Genomic DNA, 26,860 nt, shown 5'->3' on the forward strand with positions numbered 1-26,860 from the left:
AAGAAGACCCAGCTGATCAGCTGGGACTCGGGAGGCAGAGAATAGATGGGGGGTGGGGCCAGTCAGCGGAGGGATTTGCCGGTTCTCTGAACTACTCAAAATTTCCACCACTGGTTCTCCAGAACCAGCTGGGGATACTATAACGGTCCCAAGTGTGAAAAATGGTCATAAGTTACTTTTTTCAGTGCCGTTGTAACTTTGAATGGTCACGAAATGAACTGTTGTAAGTCTAGGATTATCTGTATTCGTGGGGTTTATTTTTTTTTTTGGACTATGATGAGACTTTATTTATTTATTTATTTTTAAAGAAATGGCCATTGTATAATGGAGAAGTTTGTTTTTTCCCTTGCTCTTTCTTTCCAGTTCTGCTTTTGTGGGAGAACTAAAATGGCAGTGCTGGGCGAGTATACTTAGATTTACCCCGTGGTGGGGCTAAATATAACTTGTTGGGAGTTGATTGACTTGAACATAAGATCCCCTTCCTGAGCTTTCATAAGGCCTCTACATTGCTTCTACTGACCTGATTAAACCTGCAGGGAAACGAGTCCAAGTTTTCTGGTGAAAATGAATACAAGCAATTTCCCCTCCTACAGGCAGACACATATTCATTCAGGCCTACATAGTTCAGTCTTGTGGCTGAGTGGAAACATCTGCTTCTCCACTTCTAGTTTGTGTGGTAGGTCTCTATTTCCTGGTGGAAGCAGAAGTTTCATTGAGCTTTTCTTCTTCTTCTTTTGACATCTGTCAGAAGCAGAAATGCCTCAGATCCCAAAGAAGGCGGACTGTTGAAGGTAGACGCTCGAGTGCGTGGAATGGTGAAAGAAACCAAAACGTACAGAGGACATTTGGTGGGATAAGGGGAAGAAGGTAAGAAGGATCTAAAGAAGTTCTAGAAGTTGACGGAGTTCAAGTGAGACAACCACTGGGCAACAGCCTAAAGTAAAATCAGAGGATGGCAAACTGTGGGAAGGCTTTGGTGAATGAGGAGGTGTGGTTGTGTGTGCCTTTGAGTCTGTGTTGACTCTTGACGATTGCCTAGACAAGTCCCCGTAGTTTTCTTGGCAAGATTTCAGAAGATTTCAGCCATTGCCTTCTTCCTAGGGCTGTGAGAGAGAGGGACTGGCCCAAGGCCACCTAACTGGCTTTATGCTTAATGTGGAGAACTTTCCAGACTGGTGCCTTCACCACTACACCAAAATGGTTTCTCGAATGAGGAGGTACATGGCTTATCATAGAGTTGTATTTATGGAATGTATGTGAAGCCAGGGATGGAGTACTTGCTGAACTTGCTCTTATGAGGAATGGAATACAAGTAGCAATGTGGTTGCTTTTTTGACTTGTGGTAAGTAGAGCTTGCAGAGTGGACCCTGCATATTGCTACACTGGGGATAGCGCTACTGCAGCAGATCCCACATGTCTGCTGTAGTAACACTGTTGCTTAAATCTTTTACGCTTTTAAAACACCATCTATGTGTTTTACCTCCCAAAAAGGAGAACTGTGTCTTGTGTAAGTGCAACTTCTTGGATTCATCACTGGGGCAGTAACAGGAGAGAGATTTCCCTAAATCAATTTATTTTTATAAATTTAATTTATCCATCCATTGGCACAAATTTCAGCAAAAGAAAAAAAAAAAGAAATGTGTAGTTTGACATCAGCCCCAGCATTTTGTACTTGGCAAAATAATAATCATCATCATTTTTTTAAAAAAAGAAAACCAGCATAATAGAAGAGAAAGAATTGGAGAAAAATTACAAAAATATAGATTATAGAAATAGGCACATAGAAATAAATGGATCAAGCAAAGTTTATTCATTCATTCATTCATTTGTTTGTTTGTTTATTTATTTATTTATTTAATATCTACCCTGCCCATGCCACTTAATTACTCTGAAGTGATATATCGTTAGGTCTGCTTCTTGAGCAGGGGGTTGGACTAGAAGACCTCCAAGGTCCCTTCCAACTCTGTTATTTTGTGGGGTTTAAAACATTTAATAGGTGCTTTGCGTGCAAGCTCCATTAGTCAATTGCAAAAGGCAGCTTTCCCTGGAAGAGCTTAAATCCTGCGACATAGTTAAACACCATGAGACAACATCAGCCTATCCCAGGTCCTTGGGGAGGACTTGACAGGTGGATAAAAATGCCAAACCCTGTCTACGTATCTAACTGTTCAACGAGCCCTATTAATAGTTATAAAGTAGGCAGGGTGATGTTGAGATCCCCATGTTATCATTTGCACTCTGTGGTTCCTTCTGTGCCACTGTCACTTCCATCAGTCTTCTTCTGACATTTGTTCTCTATTTTTTTGTTTTTCAGAAGACTTCCCCTATAACGCTGGGCAATGTTTACAATTTCGGATAACATTTGTGCGAATGGTAAGTGCTGACTGACTTGTATCTTTTGTGTCTAATTTCTTCAGAAGAGGAACCCGTATTCTGGAACGGAGGATGACCATTTGGGGACTTTACAAATGGTGATTTCATTGCAAGTTGAAGCCACTGTTAAGCCAAACCCACTTAACCACAATCCCTTGGCAAGTCATCTTGGCCATCAGAATTTTAGAGACACATCTTGAGTGTGACAACCCACGAATATAATAGTCGTAGGTGGTGGGACGCTGGTAGCAGTAATAGATAACAGGTAATCAGAGTTGGAAGGGACCTTATAGGTCATCTAGCCCAACCCCCTGCCCAAGCAGGAGACCTTACACCATTTCTGACAAATGGCAGTCCAATCTCTTCTTGAAAGTTTCAAGTGATGAAGCTCCCACAATTTCCGAGGGCAAAGCTGTTCCATCGGTTGATTGTTCTCACTGTCAGAAAGTTTCTCCTTATTTCCAGGTTAAATCTCTCCTTGTTCAGTTTCCATCCATTATTCCTTGTCTGGCCTACAGAAGCTTTAGAAAATAGCTTGACCCCTTCCTCCCTGTGGCATCCCCTCAAATATTGGATATTGCTATCATGTCTCCCCTGGTCCTTCTCTTTACTAGACTAGCCAGGCCTAGTTCCTGTAACCGTTCTTCATATGCCTTAGTCTCCAGTCCCCTAATCATCCTGGTTGCTCTTCTCTGTACTTTTTCTAGAGTCTTTTTTTTTCTAGAGTCTTTTTTATAGTGTGGTGACCAAAACTGGATGCAATATTCTAGGTGTAGTCTTACTAAGGCTTTATAGAGTGGTATTAGTACCTCACTTGATCTTGATTGCATCCCTCTGTTAATGCAATTTAGGGTTGCATTAGCTTTTTTGGCTGCTGTTGCACAGTGCTGTATATTGGGTGCAAGGTAGCTTCTAGATTAGAGATTGAGTTTGCATAGAATAGCATGACCGTGGTTGCTGCTTATAGTATATTGCCCAAAACTGATCAGTTTTCTCCTTATCATTATTAGGAAATGTTTCATGAAGCAAGGGAATGACTAGCAATTTAATGACCGAATAAAAGAGTTGGAAGGGACCCTGGAGTCTTAAAGTTGCCAAGTTTGGAGACCCCTGATATAGATTTAAGGATGAACAGAATGGCTAAAAGGTCAGGAAGTATGAATTGGTGTAGTCTAGATTGTTGTGGGTGCATGTGGAAACAAGAATTAGTAGATTGATGATAGTTGGATATGAAAATTCAATGAACAGCAATGATGAAAGAAACAGAAAGAACAGTTTGGGGTAGACATTGTGCAACATTCTAAATCAGAGGTCCCCAAACTTGGCAACTTTAAGACTTGTGGACTTCAACTCCCAGAATTCTTGTGGACAGCATAGCTGGCTGGAGAATTCTGGGAGTTGAAATCCACAAGTCTTAAAGTTGCCAAGTTTGGAGACCTCTGTTCTAAATGAATGTGATCTGTGGGACATAAATAGCTAGAGAAGGATGTAATGAGAAACACGAATGGATCAATATGATGAAAATGGTTATATGTTTGGTGAGCATCTCCTGAGGAAAATGATCTATTCCTTTCAAGCAAAGGTGGGGAATGATGGCCCCTTTAAGACTTTCTGGAACTTCAACTCCCAGAATTCCTGAGCCAGCCATGTTGGCTCAGGAATTCTGGGAGTTGAAGTCTACAGGCCATAAAAAGGCCATAGTTCCCCACCTCTGCTTTCCAATATGTGGCTTAAGCATACATCTATTGAAGTGTACACCTAGAAAAGGACAGCAACTACCTCTGAAAGTTTGAAGGCTGGGAGAATGCTGTAAAATTGTAGTATTATAGCAAGTGTGGTTGGCGTAACTGGAGAAATGTTAAAATATGGAAGTGGTTTGCTTACGCAGAGGCTGTGCTACTTGTTGAAGGCAAGTCTGAAGACAGTCCTTGTGTCTAAAACTGTTGGTTCTAATGCTGATTCTATTCCCTTCCTTAAGAAATGAAAGCAGGAATGGATACCAAAAAAGGGATTATTTCCCAGCATACCTTGCTTGGTAAACTGCTTGGCAGGATTCTGATTGAAAGAGTACAAAAGGTCACCATGAGCAAAATTTGAGAAGTGCTCTAAGAAATGGATGTCCTGTGAAAAAGGAAGCTCACTGTGCATTTCTTGAGAGAAAATGGGTGAGCCTTGATTTATGGAAAGTTTCACAAATGTAGAATTATGGAAATACGGAATTTGCGTGCTGGGTGTGGTAAGGCTGGTATATGGTAAAAGGAAGTCATATGTGAGATAAATTTGGCAAACAGTTCAACAGTGGGCATAGACTAAGTCAAGAAAGACTTTGTGGTTGCTTGATATATTTATAGATAAATGTGTCAGGGTTGCTTGGAAAAAAAAGGACTGATATCTGCTACAGGTTATACAAAGGAATCAGAACACATTTGATTTAATTGGCATCTAGATTATAATTTCAGACAGATATGAAAGCAATAATGTTAATATGAAAGCAATAATTAATGCCACGATTAAATGAGTAAGTTAAAAGTAGATGGGTAAATTTAAATTAAATTAATGCAATGATTAAAACATTAAATGAAAGCCATTTGGATATATATATTTGATTTGTGTGGCGATCAGGTTAGCCTCCATGAAAGATTATTTTAAATCAGGCAGTCTTCTCTGGAACCCAGAGACTCAGGGTACCAGCCAGAATGGGCCACTAGAGGAAAGATTGCCAAAAAAGATTGACCACAACAAAAACAAAACCTCAGTTGTGTGTAAGCACAAATAGCAGAACAGAACCAGGCAGACAAACTTTGTTGCCGTATGTATGTATGTATGTATGTGTGTGTTGATAGACAGAGAGAGAAAGAGAAATAGAGAAAAAGAGAGTGAGTTAGTGAGAGAGGGAGTGAGAGAGAGAGAAAGAAAGAGAGAGAGAAAGGGAGGGAGAGAAAGTGTGTGTGTGTGTGTGTGTGTGTGTGAGAGAGAGAGAGAGAGAGAGAGAGAGGTAAGAGAGAGAGAAAAAAGAGAGAGAAGAAAAGAGAGACAGAGAAAGAGTGAGTGAGTGAGAGAGAGAAAGAGAGAGAGACTGAGTGTGAGAGAAAGAGAGAGGGAGAGAAAGAGGAAAAGAGAGACAGAGAGAGAGAGAGAGAGAGAGAGAGTGAGTGAGAGAGAGAGAGAGAGAGAGACTGAGTGTGAGAGAAAGAGAGAGAGGGAAAGAGAGAGGGGGGGGAAAGAAAAGGGGGGACAAATTGACTACCCAACTCCACTGTACTCTTGGTTACAAGAAGGTCAAAGCCTTCTGTGAATGGCCTGTCTTTTGCTATACAAACTAAGGCGGAGGAGCCCCACTTTTCCTCTCAATATTCAGAAAACTCATTAAAAGAGAATTTAATTATTGTTTGGCAGAAGAATTGCAGATAGGTACAACCTATGCATTGCCAAATATAATTTTATCTTTGAAATCAATGTGTAGCAGAGCCCTACATAAGTAGTTGAAAATATTCCCCTTCGGTCATATTAACATTTTATAATTCAATAGTGACTTTTACGAGATGCTCTTGTATTTTGGAAACATTGAAAGTAGACCGTCCATCTCTGGCATGAAACATAATATGATGTGAATCTGTACTATATTTAGAATTGCCACCCATGTCCAAGGTAGTCCTCGACTTATAGCTACAATTGAGCCCAAAATGTCTGTTGTTAAGCAAGACGATTTGTGAGTTTGCCCCATTTTGCAATAGTTGTTCAGTGAACCACTGCAGTTGTTAAATTAGCAACACGGTTGATAAGTGAATCTGGCTTCCTCATTGATTCTGCTTGTCAGAAGGTCGCAAAACACAACCCCGGGACACTGCAACCATCATAAATATTAATCAATTGCCAAACGTCCGAATATTGGTCGTATGATCATGGGGATGCTGCAATGGTTGTGAAAAACAATCATAAGTCACCTTTTTTCCATTGATGTTGAAACTTAGCAGTTACTAAATGAAAGGTTGTAAGGCAAGGACTATCTGGGTTTCAGATTCCTTTGATGAAACAAACCTACCCAGTAGAGACAGAAGGTACACCTGCTCTCTTGTGTCATTCCCCTGAAATTTAAATGGCTTAAACCTTCTGATCTTCCACAAGTCCTGAAAAATCTGGTTCTAGCCCCAGAGATTGGGCCGGATTCTGGGCCTTTGAACACACAGACCAGTGGTGGGATTCAAAATTTTTTTACTACTGGTTCTGTGGGTGTGGCTTGGTAGGCGTGGCAGGGGAAGGATACTGTAAAATCTCCAGTCAGAGGTGGGATTTGCTGGTTCTCCGAACTACTCAAAATTTCCTCTACCGGTTCTCCAGAACTGGTCAGAACCTGCTGAATATCCACCTCTGACACAGACGCAAGACCTTTGAATGAATAATTTGTTAGCTTGGCCTGAGTCACTTCTATGACTCCAAAATTTTGTTGTTGTTGTTTATGTCAGAAAAACACGGGACAGTAAAATATACTGTAACATTTAATTTAGTTTTGCTTTTAAAATTATAAATAGCCCAGAGTTTCTCTTCCAATTTGGGCAGCCATATAAAATGACTGACTGACTGACTGACTCAGAGGTGGTATTCAGCAGGTTCAGATCAGTTCTGGAGAACCAATAGCGGAAATTTTGAATAGTTCAGGGAATCGATGGTAACCTTCCCCCAGGATTGGGGTGGGAATGGAGATTTTACAGTATCCTTCCCCCACCAAGCCACACCCACTAAGCCACCCCAAACCCATCAAGCCACGAACACAGAACCGGTGGTAAAAAAATTTGAATCCCACCAGCGGACTGACTGACTGACTGACTACGGACTGACTATTGAGTGAGTGACTGACTGACTATTGACTGACTGACTGAGTGACTGACTGTCTGACTAACTGACTGACTACTGACTGACTAACCGACTGACCAACTGAGTGCCTGATCAAATGACTGAGTGACTGAAAACATATGAAGAATGGTTACAGGAACCGGGCATGGCTAGTCTAGCGAAGACAAGGACCAGGGGAGGCATGATAGCAGTCTTCCAATATTTGAGGGGCTGCCACGGAGAGGAGGAGGGGATCGAGCTATTTGCTAAAGCACCTGAAGGCCAGACAAGGAATAATGGATGAAAACGGAACAAGGAGAGATTTAACCTGGAAATAAGGAGAAACTTTCTGACAGTGAGAACAATCAATCAACGGAACTGTTTGCCCTCAGAAGCTGTGGGAGCGCCATCCCTTGAGACTTTCAAATAGAGATTGGACTGCCATTTGTCAGAAATGCTGTAGGGTCTCTCGCTTGGATAGGGGGTTGATGACCTACAAGGTCCCTTTCAACTCTGATTATCTGTTATCTGTCATGAGTGATTGACTGAGTGACTGACTGACTGAATGACTGACCGAATGACTGACCGAATGACTGACTGACTTGGTTACAATAGACATAGTGATGGAGACAAAGTGGCCAGATTGCTCATTGAAGCCTTTCCTGATGACTCTTCTTGTAGAAAGTTTTATTCCAGTCTGGGCAGTGCTCCTAGCAGCTGCTGGTGTCTTCTTGATGCTGCTGACAATTGTGGTCCTCTCCATATGGCTTTGCCGGGTCTATAAAAGAGGTGAGTATCTCTTTTATTGGGGGGAGGGGAAGACTTTTTAAATATGGCCCCACAAAAGACGGGCATAAAATCTTTTGAAACATGGAACACCTAATTTTTCACTGCTCAGTGACCACAATGAAACCTTTTATGTTCTTTTCTGTTCTGAACTCCCTTTTAAAAAAAAATTGTGTTTAAAAAAAGGCGTTTTTTTTTTCACTGAATCCTCAGTGAAAAAACATGAGCTCAGATTGGAAAAGTTTTCTTTCGTGCGGATGCTTTGGAATCAGAAAACCGATGTACATCAGATAAAAAGATTTGTAGCACCATGGAGGTAAATATGTGATTCTCACCTGAAAGATTTTTAATAAGAAAAAAAAAAAGCTGAGGAAAAATAATTGGAAAATACTAAAGATGGAAGTTCTCGACATCTGAACTGCACTCAGTTGGGCTTGGTGATCTAGATCAGATGTGTCTAACCCACCACCCATGGGCTGCATCCAGCCCTGGACAGCTAGTATTGGAAGAAATATCCATTCTGGTTCAGTTCCAAGTGGGGAGAAAGACCGTAGAAATACAGAGGCCGATTGGAAAGATGTTTTTTTTTAATGAAGCAGAACATCAAGCATATGGTTCTGGTGTAGCTGAACACATGGAGTGGAGAGTGAGGGTTATTTATACCCTCTTTGGGAGCCTTGCCCTTGAGCTTCCTGTTCCTGTGGCAAGGGCGTGTATTCTATTGGTTGCTGTCAGACTCCCATGGGGCTATGCAGTGGTCATAGCTGATTTTGTAGGTTATCTGATGCAATGAAGGGGCTTGTTGCACAATTCCTATTGTGGCTGAATGGCTTTGCCCTGAAGGATAATTCCATCATCCTGGAGCTGAAGGTCTTTTGTTTTGTAGATGGGCTAGCCCAGTTTTTCTTAAAGGGCACCAAATATATGCTGTGGGCAGGGAGTTGTTTTCTGCCTTTAAAACAAGTTTCTTCTTTTATAATCCAGGGAATATATAATATTCTGCCTTTTTAAACATTTCTCAAAATATTTCATTTTCCTAGGAGAGGGATGCGTGCTAACTTTCTACACTAGCAATGTGGTCCCACAAGATATAATGAAAAAAAGATTTTTAAAATAAAGGAAGTTTGTCATTTATATCCATTAACTATTATATATTAATTGCCTAAGGCAATTTCTCAGTGCCGCTCAAGCAAGCCAAAAGGCTGGACACCCGTGATCTAGATCAGGTGTGGGGAACCATGGGCCCTTTAAGAGTTGTGGACTTCAACTCCCAGAACTCCTGAGCCACTGTGGGAGCTGAAGTCCACAAGTCATAAAAAGGCCATCATTCCCCACCTTTGTTCTAGATGGTTCCTTCAAACTTTAAGATTCTGTGCTAGCGTTTCTCAACCTTGGTATATTTAAGATGTGTGGACTTTGACTCTCAGAATTAGTTGCCACAGTTGATCGATTCTACACAATGTAAAGGAAATCTGTGAATATGTATTTTATCTTGCAAAAGGCATGATTCACAAAATCCCGTCATAGCCCAGATCCTCACAGTGAGTTAGAATCTGCTTGTATCTGTTTGGCCCCCTTAAAAATCTGCAGCTCCTGCCTCTTTTATCTATGACAGATGCATCCCAAAAGGATGTGTGCTGGTAGTCCTCAACTTACAACAGTTCATTCAGTGACCATTCAAAATTACAATGGCACTGAAAAAAGGGACGTACGGCTATTTCCACACTTGTCGGATCTCCATGGTCATGTGATCAAAATTCAGAGGCTTGGCAATTGTCTCATGATGTCAGGGCTCCGGCATCCACTGCCATTTAAATCATGCGTCTCTAGCCACATCTCTCAGAGTTTAAAAAAGATTTATTAGGAGTGAACATGCCAGTGCTACCTGAGTGTAGCCGACTCTGAGACACATCATTCACCTCACTCTTGACCCTGGTCTTCCCCCACCCCCTGGATGTATATTTTCCAATGGGACACATCCATAGCCAAGAGTCATCAATTATGCTCTCCAGTAATCTTGTGCGCCAGAAGCTTCGGTCGCCTAGAAATTATCTAAGGAATGCACTACTTCTCCCATTCCCTTTCTGCTGGCAACTCCAAAAGACCAGAGAAATATTTTTGTGTTGATATATGATGGTTGCAGTGGCCCAGAATCACGGGATCCCCTTTTACGACCTTCTGATAAGCAAAGGGAAAGTCAGATTCACTTTATAACCATGTTACCAGGGGAGGGTTTCTAGCAGTTCGCACCTATTCACTAGAACCGGTTGTGAACATTCTAAGCAGTTCAGAGAACCGGTTGTTAGAAGAAATTACTGGCCTAATCCTATAAGGAAGGCAGGAAGGAAACATTCTGGTGTTGCTTACAGAAACTGCCTCTCCGTTAACCCTTATCACATTCTTGGCAGGACTAGACTTCCTGTCTCAGGAATGTCTCTGGAGTTTTTTCCCCTCTCTTTGCTGGTACTGTGCTAGTGTGGAGTGACCATTCAAAATTACAATGGCACTGAAAAAAGTGACTTATGACCATTTTTCACACTTACGACTGTTGCAGCATTCCCACAGTCATGAGAGGCCAGGCGAGGAGATGTTTGTCTCGATGTGAATGATGTTGAGTTGGCCACGCCCAGCCAATAACATGACCACCAAGCCATGTCCACCCAATCACATGACCACCAAGCTACACCTACCACCTAAGCCACACCCACAGAACCGGTTGTTAAAAAATTTGAATCCCACCCCTGCATGTTACTTACAACTGTGGCAAGAAAGGTTGTAAAATGAGGCAAAACCCAAGTAACAATTATCTCACTTAGCATCAGAAATTTTGGGTTCAATTCAGGGATGGGATGCTACCAGTTCTGCCCGGCTCTATAGAACTGGTAGCTCTGAAGAGCAGCAAACACCAAACCAGTTCTGTGTTTGGCCCACCCACCCTCCTGGGCTCTTACCTGACCTTTATTTCCTGCTTTTTCAACCTCAGCTGTGCCGCGCAAAGCAGCTGAGGTTGAAAAAGCAGGAAAAAAGAGGATTTTTAAACACTGCGCACCCGCGCACAGTGCTTTTCAGCTGTCCGGGTGGCACAGCTAAAGGTTTGTTTACACGCGTGTGCAGTGTGCGCACGCAAAACATCACCGAACCAGTAGTAACACTGGTTGAATCCCACCACTGGTTCAATTGTGGCTGTAAGTTGAGGACTACCTGTGTTGCTGATAATTGGAAGTAGATGTAATAAGTGATGGTAAGAAATTATATTGGGGAAGTTATATTATTATATTATATTTAAAATTGTATAGAAGAAGAAAAGTTGATATTCCTCTGGATTTGAAGGCAACTAGATTGAAGTCACATCAATATCTATTTTTTTTAAAATAGTAGCTATGGCAGATTGCACTCTTTTATTTATCTAAAATTTCTCACATATACAAGTAAATATCTGTGTAATCTGATAAATTTTGATAGCACAACAGCCTTGTTGTCCATAGCTGAAAGACATCAGAATTCTAATCAGAATAATATTGTTTTTCCACCACTTTTTTGTCTTTGCAGTGAACAAGCTAAAACTGTCACGGGTAAGTATAGCGGGATTTAAGACCTGGATGGGCGGAATAGGGAGGTGGAATGGGAAAGATTTTTGAAAACTTCCTGACATCCCACTTCTCTAAAGTTAACGAAAAGTTTGAAGAATTGCAAGTTATGCTTGTCAATGTGGGCTGATGAGAATTATTGGGAGTTGGGTGGCGTATAAATTTAATAAAATTGGTGAAGTTGGTGATGATGAAAACAGGGCAGCTTTGAGGAAACCTAAGGTTGGATTTTGCCCCAGCTTTGAGATCTTCTAAGGGGAAGATCATGGCAAAAATGTAAGGCAGTCTACGTAGCAGAGACAATTCTGTCCAATAGAAGGAAATGGATAAATAGAAGTTGTTTCTATTTGGTCTTATATATAGCTTCTATTTCAGGGGTCTCCAAACTTGGAAACTTTAAGATTTGTGGAGTTCAACTCCCAGAATTCCTCAGCTAGTCATGCTTGTGGGGTTGAAGTCCACAAGTCTTAAAGATGCCAAGTTTGGAGAGTCCTGTTCTATTCCCATAGCAATAACACTAGCACTTAGACTTATATATCTGCCCAGAATCAGGGTTGGGATTCTACCAGTTCGCACCTATTTGCTAGAACTGGTTGTTAACATTCTAAGCAGTTCGGAGAACCGGTTGTTAGAAGAAATTACTGGCCTAATCCTGTAAGGAAGGCAGGAAGGAAACATTCTGGTGTTGCTTACAGAAACTGCCTCTCCGTTAACCCTTATTACATTCTTGGCAGGACTAGACTTCCTGTCTCAGGAACTTCTCTGGAGTTATTTTTCCCTCCTTTGCTGGTACTTTACTTGTGTGGAGTGACCATTCAAAGTTACAATGGCACTGAAAAAAGTGATTTATGACCATTTTTCACACTTACAACTGTTGCAGCATCCCTACAGTCATGAGAGGCCAGGTGAGGAGATGTGTGCCTCGTGAGTGATATTGAGTTGGCCACACCCAGCCATATCATGACTACCAAGCCATGTCCACCGAGTCACATGACTACCAAGCCACACCTACAACCTAAGCCACGCTCACAGAACCAGTTGTTAAAAATTTGAATCCCACCCCTGCCCATAATGCTTTAGAGCAGTCTCTGGGTGCTTTGTCAGCACATTGTCCCCAACACTCTGGGTCCTCATATTACCGACCTCAGAAGGAAGGAAGCCTGAGTCAACCTTGAGCCGGTCAGGATCGAACACCTGGCTGTGAGCAGAGTTATAGCCTGCAAGACTGCATTCTAACCCACTGAGCCACCACAGGTCATGGATACACCAGCAACTATCTCACTTAGCCAAATGGTTGGGAAGAATCTATCTGAGTGTCATTTCAGTAAGGGGTTTATAAGGTGAAAAAAGACCACAGGAAGGCCGAGGGGAGAATGCAAAGATGGCCAGGATCTGGAAAGGTAAGAAGGGTGGAGATCTTTGCATCAACAGTTTGGGTTTAACCAGGAGAAAGGAGTCAGCCAGCAATGTAGCAGGGGAAATTTGGAAGTTGGAGTTGTCCTCCTTGTTCAAAGAGTTCAAACACAGGTAACAAACGGGAGTGTAACAGCAGAAGAATCCAACAAGAGGTGGGTGGCTCAGAAAAGTCAAATTGGCAACCACAATTAACAGAGTAACAGAGTTGGAAGCAGTGGCCTGCTGGGGGTTCGCAGGGGTTCAGGAGAGCCCTTAGCTAAGATTCTGTGTAGTTTGGAGAACCCCCAAATGCCCCCCAAATGCCATGCCCACTCCACCCGTCTCCCCCTGGACTCCCCACATGGCCTGTTTTGGATTCAGGTAAGTGCAGGGCACGCACGGAGGCTCGGGGATGGTGAAAAACGGGCCTCCTGGAAGTTCAGCAAGGCCGGAAATCGGCCTGTTTCCAGCTTCCAGAGAGCCCCTGGAGCCCGGGGAGGCCGATTTTGCCCTCCTGGAGGCTCGATAAAAGCTGCCGGAGCCTGGCGAGGGCAAAAACGACCCCCCCTGTGGTGCAGGAGGCTGATTAGGCCACGCCCACCATGGCTACACCCACCCAGGAACCCGGGCAGAGAACCCTTTGCTAAATTTTTTGAAGCCCAACTCCTGTTGGCAGGGACCTTGGAAGGTCTTCTAGTCCAAATCCCTGCTCAAGCAGGTGACACTATCCTATGTCAGGCCAACGGTTGTCCCACCTCAAAAGCCTCCAGTGACGGAGCCCACACAGCTCCTGAAGGCAAGCCGTTCCTTCATCCCTTCTGTGATCAAAGCCCCACATCATCGGATGTGCGTGCAGATGCAGGTAGCAAAATCAAATATGGCTTCCATCGTGCAGCTTGGGTCGCCATTTTGATTTTTCCGATATCCCTTTGGAAGTCCCTGCATGGAGCAGAGGGGAAATTAACAAACTCTGCTGCAATAATCTTCTAAAGGTGCTTTCTTTCAAGAGGTAACTGGACTGTTCAAGAAGAGATTAGACTGCCATTTGTCAGAAACAGTGTAGGGCAGTGGTGGGATTCAATTTTTTTTTTACTACCGGTTCTGTGGTTATAGCTTGGTGGGCATGGCAGGGGAAGGATACTGTAAAATCTCCAGTCAGAGGTGGGATTTGCCGGTTCTCTGAACTACTCAAAATTTCCACTGCAGGTTCTCTAGAACAGGTCAGAACCTGCTGAATACCACCTCTAGTGTAGGGTCTCCTGCTTGGGCAGGGGGTTGGACTAGATGACCTACAAGGTCCCTTACTTTTTTTCCAAAGTTTTTTTTATATATATATATATTTCATAAATTATCTCTTTTAGTGAACAGTTTGGTTCCAGATTTTTACATTTCCACAGAAACATGACTTTAGTTACATCTTCGCCTTTCATCTTCAGTTTCATATCATATCATTGCATGTATTTGCTATTCATATCTTAATTTTCCAATTTTTCTTCAAATATTCTCTTCTTAATACAGATTATACAATATTTAAAGTTATATATTCATTTCATATCATATCATTACATTTATAAATTCTATAAATTTTCTCTAATACTCTTCACATTTATTCCATATATTTCTACAAGGTCCCTTGGGACTCAAATTTTTTTTCTCTAACGGTTCTATGGGTGTGGCTTGGTGGGCGTGGCAGGGGAAGGATACTGCAAAATACCCATTCCCTCCCCACCCCACTAACCTGCTTTCCAGCTCCATTCTCCTATGTAAGAAGATCCAGCCAATCAGCTGGGATTCGGGAGGCAGATAATAGATGGGGGCAGTGCTAGTCACAGGTGGTATTTGCCAGTTCTCCTAACTACTCAAAATTTCCCCTACTGGTTCTCCAGAACTGGTCAGAACCTGCTGAATACCACCTCTGCTTCCAACTCGGTTTATCTGTTATCTGTTATCTGACTTTCTGGCCAGACAGTCCAGTTGCCTCTTGAAAAAAAAAAAAAAAAAAACACCTTTGGGACAACCATGAGTGGGATGACTTAGAGTCTGCAAAGACAATAATCTTCTAGCACCAACCTGTCACTCCATCCTTTCGCAGAGTGCGTCGGAAAACACCTATGAAGCCGATGTGCATTACGCCGAATTACAGAACCTCCCAACCTCCGGCAGGGGCCAATGCGATGGCGGAGCCAACCCAGATGCTCAGAACAGCGACTACGCTACGGTGGCCGTGCTGAAAGAGGATGCCTGCGAGGAAGATTTTGGCAGTCACCAGCAAACGGAGGACAGTGGGGTAGAGGATGGGATGAGGGAGGAGCAGGTGTTTATAGAAACGGAGTCAACTTCATGTGACTTGGAATAAGAGAGCCAAATGGTGTTCAAAATGGATGGTAAGTCTCTCGTGCTAACACCTTCCTTATTGCGAAGCCCATTTTCTACAGCTTTACAGGTAGCCCTCCTTCATTTAGTGACCATTCAAGGTTACCATGGCGCTGAAAAAAAAGTGACTTATAACCTTTCCCCCCCGCCCCACACACTTACAACCATTGCAGCCTCTTCATGGTCACGTGATAATCAAAATTCAAATGCTTGGCAACGGACTCACATTTACGACGTGTCCCGGGGGCCACTTTTGCAACTTTCTGACCAGCGAAGGGAACGGGGAAGCCAGATTCACAGAATAAACTGTGTTACTGATTTAACAACTGCAGGGATTCGCTTAATGACTGCAGCAAGAAAGGGCTGTAAAATGGGGCGTAACCCACTTAACCGCTCTCTCGCTTAGCGACTAAAATTTTGGGCTCAATTGTGGTATCTGGCAGAGAGCTCACTTCCCATGTGGACTTCAACTCCCAGAATTCCGGAGCCAGCATAGATCATTTCTGTATATTCTTTGGAGCATTTTGTGCAGAAAAGAAGTAGAAAAGTACTGTATGGAAAGATCCTGTTGGAATTCATTTTGTATTAATGTTGTAATTAGTCATGGCTTTTTCTAGTAGATCACTGATTAAGAAAGGATCAATCTCCAGAATTCAGAACTACCCAATAATAATAATACCTAATACTCTTTTGTCATTCCTTGGACAACAGCTGGCTGTATTTATTTTTATTTCATTAGTGCCTAAAAGGACATTTGGAATTTAAGTGATAGGAGAATCTGAAAAGATAATGCAAGCATCGAGTCCAGCATAAGAGCTGGACTCGATCAGATCAAAGCTCATCTACTTTAGACTTCTTTTCATGGTTTGTGGTTTCCTGGTTCCTACAATGACCAACGTAATGCTTCAGAAGGCCTCACAAACAAGACATCGATGCAGTATTGAGAAATATTCAGCAAGCCTCTAATCTTAAAATATTAGATAGTCCATTGTGATTCATAGGTATTGTTAGCATTACCTTTCTAAATTGGTCCAAGCGCCTTTCTAAACCATTGAAATTGAAAAGTGCTGTTCCAGCTTTCTGACTATTGATATCAAAATGTTGATCTGGTAAGGACACGGGTGGGATTCTACCAGTTTGCATCTATTCGCTAGAACCAGTTGTTAACATTCTAAGTAGTTCGGATAACCCGTTGTTAGAAGAAATTACTGGCCTAATCCTGTAAGGAAGGCAGGAAGGAAACATTCTGGTGTTGCTTACAGAAACTGCTTCTCCGTTAACCCTTATTACATTCTTGGCAGGACTAGACTCCCTGTCTCAGGAACGTCTCTGGAGTTTTTCCCCCCACTCCTTTGCTGGTACTTGTGTGGAGTGACCATTCAAAGTTACAATGGCACTGAAAAAAGTGACTTATGACCATTTTTCACACTTACGACTGTTGCAGCATTCCCACACTCATGAGAGGCCAGGCGAGGAGATGCGTACCTCAATGTGAGTGATGTTGAGTTGGCCACACCCAGCCAATAACATGACCACCAAGCCATGTCCACCCAGTCACATGACCACCAAGCCATGCCCACCACCCAAGCCACGCCCACAGAACCGGTTGTTAAAAAATTTGAATCCCACCCCTGGGTAAGGACCTTTTATCACAAGAAACATCACTGATGAGGTGATTGTGGAATTGTCGAACAAAAATTTAAAAGTAAACTTGACTGCTTATAGGAATTGTGGGTCTTAATTTATGGAAGCAGGGAGAAAGGATTTCCACTCAAGTAGCAGAATCGTTTGGACCAGTTTTACTTCCAATTTCCTCCTAAACATTTATAAAATTAAAGGAATGTCTTCTATTACCTACCAAAGATTAAGTTTATTAAAGTACCAATAAAATGGGCGTAGAATACTATTTCCAGGTTAAAAATATTTTAAAACAGTCCACCCCCAGTAGATACCTCTGAAAACAGTAATCTGAAATCTTGCTAAAGCTCCAAAAGTGCCTATTTCTTGAAGGTTTTCCTAAGAACGTATGTATTTATTTAAAAAATTATAAAATTGGGATGATAGTTAAGCAGAGCCGATGGGAACCACTGTAACTTACACCCAATTTTATGCTGGAAAAGGTTGTGCTGCAATTGAACAGGCAAGCTGTCCTTCATGGTATCAAATTGTTCTTAGAAAAAAAAGTAAAAGGTAAGTTTTGAGGAAAAGAAGCGCAAAACGCATTATATGTGCATCTCTGTAGCAAAGAGTCAAAAAGAAGAAGAAGATTACAACACTATTCAAAGCAACATACTAGCAACAACAAAGGAAACGACACCTCTCACTGGTTTTAGGAAGTTATTCTCCCATTCTTTCTCAGAGAAGACAATAAAAAAAAAAAAGGAAATGGTCACATTTCCTCTCTGATTCTCTGTAAGGTTTTAAAATGCAGAAGGAGAGAAAAAAATTCACCACTTCCCTTTCATTGCGTCCTTCCTACCTACCACCTCTCTTACACAAACACACACGTTTATTCAGAACACAAAGCCAGATCTTCTTCATGAGCTGCTCCAAACAAATCTGCAGCAATAAGAAGTTGATTCCCCACCCTCCAGGTGCTTTTTCAAGAGGCAACTGGGCTTCCTTTGTTTTTCCTCGAAGACGTTTCACTTCTCATCCAAGAAGCTTCTTGTGGTTAGCCGGCAGCAGGTGCAGACGGCTGAGGAGAGCAAGGACTCAGATGAGAGGCCGGGACCATTAGGGAGGAGACTGCTGCCTTCAGAGATTGTGGGGGATGGCAGCAGCGATGAGGAGGTTCCCGAGGAGCCTGTGCCAAGTGCATGTGTGCGCAGGTTTACTCGCAGGAAAGAGCAGTTGCAGCAACATGGGTGACTCAGAAGTAAGGCTGCAAGGTAATGGCCCCTCCTTCAAGCAGGTAAAAGCCAGCTATGAAGCAAATGTTCTTTGTAGGAAGCAAAGACATTTTGAAACTCAGCCTCATGGACATTGCAGTATCTTAAGTTGGTATTTGAAGACGCTTGTGCTGTGAAATATTTCTTATCTGTTATTCTTGGCAGCCTCTCACAGTTTTGGCGAGGCTTGTGCTTATCAAAGTTAATTACACTGCTCAAAAAAATAAAGGGAACACAAAAATAAGACATCCTAGATCTGAATGAATGAAATGTTCTTATTAAATACTTTGTTCATTACATAGTTGAATGTGCTGACAACAAAACCACACAAAAAATATCAATGGCAATCAAATTTAGCAACCCATGGAGGTCTGGATTTGGAGTTACACTCAAAATTAAAGTGGAAAAAAAACACTACAGGTTGATCCAACTTTGATGTAATGTCCTTAAAACAAGTCAAAATGAGGCTCAGCAGTGTGTGTGGCCTCCACATGCCTGTATGATCTCCCTACAACGCCTGGGTATGCTCCTGATGAGGTGGCAGATGGTCTCCTGAGGGATCTCCTCGCACACCTGGACTACAGCATCCCCCAACTCCTGGACAGTCTGTGGTGCAATGTGGCATTGGTGGATGGAGCGAGACATGATATCCCAGATGTGCTCAATTGGATTCAGGTCTGGGGAATGGCTGGGCTAGTCCATAGCATCAATGCCTTCGTCTTGCAGGAACTGCTGACACGCTCCAGCCACATGAGGTCTAGCATTATCTTGCATTAGAAGGAGCCCAGGGCCAACCGCACCAGCATATAGTTTCACAAGGGGTCTGAGGAATTCATCTCAGTACCTAATGGCAGTCAGGCTACCTCTGGCGAGCACATGGAGAGCTGTGCGGCCCCCTAAAGAAATGCCACCCCACACCATTACTGACTTACTGCTAAACTGGTCATGCTGGAGGATGCTGCAGGCAGCAGAACATTCTCCATGGCGTCTCCAGACCCTGTCACATCTGTCACATGTGCTCAGTGTGAACCTGCTTTCATCTGTGAAGAGCACAGGGCACCAGTGGCAAATTTGCCAATCTTGGTGTTCTCTGGCAAATGCCAAACGTCCTGCACAGTCTTGGGCTGTCAGCACAACCCCCACCTGTGGATGTTGGGCCCTCATACCACCCTCATGGAGTCTGTTTCTGACCGTTTGAGCAGCCACATGCACATTTGTGGCCCTCTGGAGATCATTTTGCAGGGCTCTGGCAGTGCTCCTCCTGTCCCTCCTTGCACAAAGGCGGAGGTAGCGGTCCTGATGCTGGGTTGTTGCCTTCCTACGGCCTCCTCCACGTCTCCAGATGTACTGGCCTGTCTCCTGGTAGCGCCTCCATGCTCTGGACACTACGCTGACAGACACAGCAAACCTTCTTGCCACAGCTCGCATTGATGTGCCATCCTGGATGAGCTGCACTACCTGAGCCACTTGTGTGGGTTGTAGACTCCGTCTCATGCTATCACTAGACTGAAAGCACCGCCAGCATTCAAAAGTGACCAAACCATCAGCCAGAAAGCATAGGAACTGAGAAGTGGTCTGTGGTCACCACCTGCAGAACCTCTCCTTTATTGGGGATGTCTTGCTAACTGCCTATGCTTTCCACCTGTTGTCTATTCCATTTGCACAACAGCATGTGAAATTGATTGTCAATCAGTGTTGCTACCTAAGTGGACAGTTTGATTTCACAGAAGTGTGACTGACATGGAGTTACATTGTGTTGTTTAAGTGTTCCCTTTATTTTTTTGAGCAGTGTAGTTTGCAGCAGCCATTTAACCTGGGATTCATAAGAATCATTAAAAGGTTTCCGTTCCCTTTGGTTCGTGTTTGTTTTATTGGAAAGGGGTTTGGCTCAGAATACTTCTTCAGTTTGAACTGAACGTGAATGAACTGAAGAAGCTTTTTGGATGAGAAGTGAAATGTCTTTGAGGAAAAAAACAAAGGAAGTCCAGTTGCTTCTTGAAAAAGGGCCTTTGGGACAATCACAACCTGGGTGACTGGGAATCTCCACAGACATTTAGTGAAAACATTTCTTCAGCTTGATCCACAATGTCCACATATTATCTACGGACACTTGGAAGATGCAGTTAAGCACACATCTAATGCTTTGAGCTAACCTTTTTGCATCTAGGGATTGTAATCACACATTGTAGAAAGCCATGATTTTTTTTTTTTAAAAAACCCTACTTGGTTTAATTTTTGTTTATAAAATTTCTAAGTAACCTTAGGCAGCTTACAATCATCATAATAAAGATCAGTTGGTGACATTTGCATATTAAAATCTAAATCATGATTCACGGGCATAGGAAGGCCAGCTTCACACAACAGGCTTAGCCAAGATCAAGGGAAGCCATACTTGGTTGTACGCATTGATCATCTCAAGAAGAATGCAGAGCAAGCTACCTGATGCTACCTACCGGTAGGTAGTTTGAACTGCAACAGACGTGGAGTCCAGGTGTGATGGAGCTTAAAAATATCGACTGAGCATCAAATTGCATAATTGTCTGGAGGAACTTTTATTTATTTAAATAAATAAATAAATAAAGGTCAAAAACAGCTTCCCCAGGCTCTGGAGGCCCACCGGAAGCCAGAAACAGGCCCATTTTGCAATTTACGATTTTTCCGGGAGGGCCATTTTTCACCTTCTCAAGGGTCCTGAGGCCTCCCCTGGGCTTCTGGGAGGGTGAAAACGGCCTCCCCTGGGATCTGGAGGCCCACCAGAAGCCGGAAACACGCCTGTTTCCGGACTTCCGGGAGTTCCATTAGGCCACGCCCACCCAGCAACCAGGCAGCGAACCGGTTGCTGGGATTTTTGAATCTCACTCCTGATCATAATCCTTAGGCAGACCAGAAAGGACCCACCTGATTAGCAGGGGTGTTGGACTAGAAGACCTCCAAGGTCCCTTCTGACTCTGACCTTGGATGACTGGATGATTGAGACAGTAAAGAGGATAGATATTCTGACTCGGCCTTCACAGATGCAAGAAACAGACTCCCCACAAAGAAAAAACCCTCTTTATTTACACATTGGGAATTAACTGCATTCACCAACAGAAAGTCCAGGCAAGAGTCCTGCAAGGAATTAACTGAAGCAATAGTCCTTATTAGCTCATTAGGCTAAATGGAAGGCTGTGAGCTCCCAGCCGGGAAGCTGCAAATTACGTTAGTTCAACCAGAGAAATAGACAAACCTCAGTTCTGGCAAGGCAGAAAACAAACAAGGAGCAAACTTTCCTGAAATGAGAACGGTTGTCTGTGACAACCCAACCACTCCCCTTTCCTCCTATTTTATTCCCCAGACAGGGAAGGAGCTATTCAGCGTCCATGTTTGTTTTGCTTCCCGAACTGGCTCACTGTCCTCCGTTGTTCACCTCTCCTATCTGCTCATATGTGCATCTGGAACAGGCTCCAGCTGTTCCTCCTCCTCACTCCTCACTGACTCCAATGCAGCTGCCCCTCTGATGTCTGGGAAATGCCACACGGCCCTGGATCTATCTCTGTGTCTGACACTGAGCATCCATCAGAGCCTTCCTCAGGCTCCAGAACTGGCCCAAGTTCTTCCCCAGTCTCCTCATTGTCCGAGTCTACCGCCAGTTGCCCTGGCAGCTGGTGGGCCACAACAATAGACACACACTTCCATCATGTCCAGTTTTATTGTGAGGAGGAACAAACATACAATCGATTGCTATTCAGTCAATGCAAACTTTTCATTGAGCTGTGGACATAAGAAGGCCCTCCTTTTGACATAGAATAGTACCCGGATCAGATCGCCTAGGATAGAAAATTGTTTGGTTTGTCTAGCTCTTAAAATAAAATTAAAAATATACCCTGCTCTGCAATTATTCTCTTTTAGGAAGTTCAGTTGCACTGAAGAGCGTGGGTTTCGACAAGAGCTTAATACCAAACAACGTGTTACAGGTAGACCTCAACTTACAACCATAAATGAGCCCAAAATTTATGTTGTTTTGCTCCATTTTACAACTATTCTTGCCCCTTCACTTTGTTAAGTGAATCACTTAAGTTGTTAAAGTAGTAACACGGTTGTTCAATGACTCTGGTTTCCCCATTGACTTCACTTGTCAGGAGGTCACAAAAGGGGATCATATGACCTCCAAATAACTGGTGGTGTTCAGCAGGTTCTGACCGATTCTGGAGAACCAGTAGTGGAAATTTTGAGTAGTTCGGAGAACCGGCAAATCCCACCTCTGACTGGCTCCACCCCCATCTATTCTCTGCCTCCCGAGTCCCAGCTGATTGGCTGGGTCTTCTTTTGTTGCCCTGCACAGGAGAACAGAGCTGGAAAGCAGGTGAGTGAGGTGGGGAGGGAATGGGGATTTTGCAGTAACCTTCCCCTGCCACGCCCATAGAACCAGTAGTAAAAAAATTTGAATCACACCACTGCTCCGAACATGTCACAAATGTGAGTCAGTTGCCAAGCATCCGAATGTAAATCACATGACCATGGGGATGCTACAGCAGCCATAAGTGTGAAAAATGGTCATGTCATGTTTTTTTAGTGCCGTTGTAACTTTGAATGGTCACTAAATGAACTGCTGTAAGTCAAGGACTACCTGTATTGTATACAGGAACCGAAAACCACAGCCATTGGAGCAAAGTCTGAATAGTTTTGTTGCTGTCCATGGTCCTGCAGCACCTCCAAATATTTCCATTTCTTATTCCAACATGGATTATTTGTGTATCTATGGCAGAAGGAACCTACTTTTCAAGAAGGGTGGAATTAACTTCTTCAAAGATTATTTGACTTACTTTTTTTTCTTTTTAATGTAGGTACACTCATTTCTAACAACCACAACTTTGATGTGACACTTTCTGAGGTCTTTACATGGACCTGCATGTATAGTACTAACCCTCAGGAAATAACTGGCATAATTTCCTCACAAAGGCCATGTTCCCACAAAGGCCATGTTCCCACAAAGGCCATGTTCCCACAACTTGAACCTAGCCAAAATGAATAGTATAGGTGTCCATGCATTGTGCGAATTAATGCATTTAATTAGATCAACCATAATGACCCATAGAGCTGTATATAGGATAGCTGTCACATAATCTAGAGTTAAATACAAAAATGAATACAGTAATAAAGTTGCTGTCCAAATAAGTTATTAGGAACATCATCCCAATAAGAGTGCCAAGGATGGATTAATAGACATGTTTCATCGTAAACATTTTTAATTGACTGTTTCCATTTGGAGAACGAAGATTCGTTATAAAATGAGTTTTAAGAGAAAGTGTTCTTTTCTTTCTTTTACCTTTACTCTGATGCCAACTAGTTCTCCAAAGTTGTAGACTCCAGAACTCCATAGAGATTCTGCCCACCCCAAATTCCTACTCTATTATTTTCTTTGTAAGACTATTATTGCCCTGAGTCAGTTTTAATCAGCTTGGGGTAAAAGACCTTTTGCAATTATGACTATGAACTCAGCAGACTTTGACAGATATAAGCCAAGCAAGGAAGCTAGAATTTACTTAAAGAAAGGAAAACACTAAAACATTTCCATCCCAAAATGACTATCATTATGCAAATTATACATTTTTGATGCCAAAAGTAGAGGGAGAAACTTCTCAACCTAAAAAAATAAAATAAAATAACTGTAATTATTCAAATTATATACATATTTAAAGCTGACTAACTAATCAAAACCATTTGAACTCAGCAAGAAATTTGTAGACATTTCTATCAGCTATGAAATAACCAGGTTTGCATTAATTTATAGGAATGGGAAAAGGGTCAGATCCTTGGATGAAGTTGACTGCATTAGACCCAGGAGATCTCCAAGTGCTTTTATGCACAACATCTCAAGATCTATGAAACATACTCTTGAATTGATAGAAACCCCCATCCTTAAGCAAGTATCTATTTTCATGGTTTATGAAAATAGCTAGCCAAACTAGCCAAAACAATGCTAAATCATTGTTTTGGGTAGTTTGTTGGACAAGCTAGATTCTCACAGCTCAATTGCTATCCTAAGTTCTATTGTGGCAATGGCTTGGCATGACACCTGGAAAAGGAACATGGTCAAGCAGACTGCTACAATTACCATGTGTAATTATGGCTTTGAGTTTGATCAGCTCACCTTAACCACAGCCCACATATCATTCAAATCTAAACTAAGGGTTACTTTATAATTCTTAAGCTTCCAGGAATGTGACGTGGGATACAGGAATAGCTGCTCCTCTACCAACAACATCTCCACTGCCCCTACTTTGTTCTTACTCCCAAGGAGTATATGAAATGCTCAAAAGACATTTACCCTTCTTACTGAACATCATGGGCTCCTGTTCTTGTGTAGAAACAAACAAGCAAGCAAACAGGAAACACTGCAAATGCTTCTGAGATATTGCCCAAAGAGAAGGGAATTGATCCATATGCGTGGGTTGAATCTTTTTTAGCATTAGGAAGGATCCCCCCAACACACCCACAGAGCATTTGTGGCTTGTTGGATTAATTCCAGATTAGTTTCCCTGATATTTAATAATAGCAATAGCAATATTTAGCAATAGCAATAGCAGTTGGACTTATACACCGCTTCACAGTGTTCTACAGCCCTCATTAAGCAGTTTACAGATCTTCACCCAAATGAACTAATTGTCTCCTGCAAAACCCCACTCCCCTTTCGCTCCTCTTTTATTCCCTACGGGAGGGGCCATTCACTGTCCACTTGTGGCTTTACTCCCAAGTCAACCCTTGTTCCTCAGCTGTTCCCTTCTTCTAGCAGCTCTGTGCATGCACACACTGGGAACAGGCTCTAGCTGTTCTTCTGCCTCACTGATGTCCAACTCTGAAGGCAGCTGATAGCTGTCAGATGGCCCTGGCCCCATCTCTGCCTCCGATGCAGAGCAGTTGTCAGAGCCTTGCCCAGACCCTAGACTCCAGGACTGGCCCATGTGTTTCCCCAACCTCCTCACTGTCAGAATCTGCTGCCAGCTCCACTGGCCACTAGCAGGACACAACAGCTCAATATATCTGGCAGGCAGGTTGGGGAATAGGCTACTAGGTTGGGAATAGGCCACAAGGCATCATCTATGATTGAAAGCAAAATAAGAGGGCACTCATCACCCACTATTGGTTTTCTTGAGTAATGATGCTCACATTAAAATAGCTACTTTAATAAGTATAGCAGCAAGTGACATTTCTAAAAGCCCACCACTTTGGCAAAAATAAACTTTAGCAGAGTTTACTTCTGTAACTGAGTTCATTGCAAACCTGGATGTTGACCATTGCAGGACCGTACTCAAATGTAGATTGGGCTGGAATGGCCCTTATTCAACTGGATCGTGAGGTGGCATTGGAATCGGTTGTATCTGGAGAAAACCAGGCCTTTCCTGGAGTGTCCAATGATTATTTAAGAGGCCGCCGGTTCACTTAGCTTCCTGACTGACTTAACCTTCATGGAATTTTCCCTTCAGCCATCTCTGAGCTCATTTGAGTAAGCTAGCATCTTGGACTTAAAGCCAAAGTGAACATTACCATTGTGTTGGAAAGTAATTTTTAAAGGTCTGTAACGGTGCATGAGAAAGGCCTTGGGAAATGGAGTGGGAGGAAGAGATGCTGCTTAGAGAAAGGGCCAGATAAGAGAGGCCATAACCAGCAGCTGCATAATGGACAGAGAAAGAGGCTCAGGAAGGACCCGTCCTAACTTCTCAGACTGTGAAGGAGAGGGCTAGATATGTGTATTTTCACACTTGCAAGATTCTGTTAATGGAGCTTTGCAATAAATAGCTCATCCAGTTGTTTCCGGTGTGGCCTTATCTGGGAAGGCTGATGACGCACTTTAATCCAATTCTCTACCAATGGATGAGGTTCATCATTACTGTGCTTGCTTATCCTGCTCAAGCTGGCTCAGTAGATTACTAAATTTAGTAGACCTGCTAAATTTGGCCCACCCCAGACTCTAACCTTCCTGCCAATTACTGTGTTTGAACTTATTCATCCGGGTGGCAACGGAATACAGCTCAAAAACTATCATGTTTCTCCAAAAACGAAGACCCACTTTGAAAAGAAGCCCTATCATGTTTTTGAGCGCATGTGATCAAATTAAGCCCCAACCACAAAATTAGCCCTAATTTTGTGGGCATACAGGTAAAAAATAAGCTAGGGTGGGGATGTGGGGGGTGGAACTGCCGTACTTATCAGGCCTTGCACATCTTGATACCTGCCACGCCTTCTTCTGTGGCCACTTCTTGCCTCCACTCGCATGCATCACCCTGGCCTCCATTTTGCCTTCAGATGCCTTCCGGAAAGCCCTCTGCAGCTGATAATAGAGCTCTGGAGCTCTGTTATCGGCTGCAGAGGGCTTTCCGGAAGGCATCTGAAGGCAAAATGGAGGCTGGGGCGATGTGTGTGAATCGCAGTAAGCGGCCGAAGTGGGCCAGCAGTGGGCTCCTGCTGGGTGAGGCTGACAGTGCCAGTGCTGTGAGATGAGTCAATAATTAGAACAGAGGATGATATTCAGCAGGTTCTGACCAGTTCTGGAGAACCGGCAGCGGAAATTTTGAGTAGTTCAGGGAACCGTCAAATACCACCTCTGACTGGAGAGTTTACATTATCCTTGCCTTGCCACGCCCACGA

At 43.0% G+C, this 26,860-nt stretch overlaps 1 protein-coding gene across 2 annotated transcripts; it reads left to right on the forward strand.

The window, feature by feature from the left end:
• The first annotated feature begins 595 nt into the window (after window positions 1-595).
• LST1 (leukocyte specific transcript 1) lies at window positions 596-17,072 on the forward strand. Of its 2 annotated transcripts, none has more exons than XM_087923343.1 (5): window positions 596-867; window positions 2,315-2,373; window positions 7,885-7,992; window positions 11,539-11,561; window positions 15,064-17,072. In XM_087923343.1, exons 2-5 carry the CDS (start codon window positions 2,340-2,342, stop codon window positions 15,325-15,327), a joined length of 429 nt encoding a protein of 142 aa, XP_087779469.1. In that variant the 5' UTR covers window positions 596-867; window positions 2,315-2,339; the 3' UTR covers window positions 15,328-17,072. The 2 variants fall into 2 exon arrangements, with proteins under 2 accessions (XP_087779469.1, XP_087779470.1); XM_087923344.1 differs by having other exon boundaries at window positions 837-939.
• The last annotated feature ends 9,788 nt before the right edge of the window (window positions 17,073-26,860 follow it).

This window comes from Pseudonaja textilis, chromosome 2 (genome assembly GCF_049901715.1).
Source record: "Pseudonaja textilis isolate UNSWEBS1 chromosome 2, rPseTex1.2, whole genome shotgun sequence".
NCBI classification, from domain to species: Eukaryota; Metazoa; Chordata; class Lepidosauria; order Squamata; family Elapidae; genus Pseudonaja; species Pseudonaja textilis.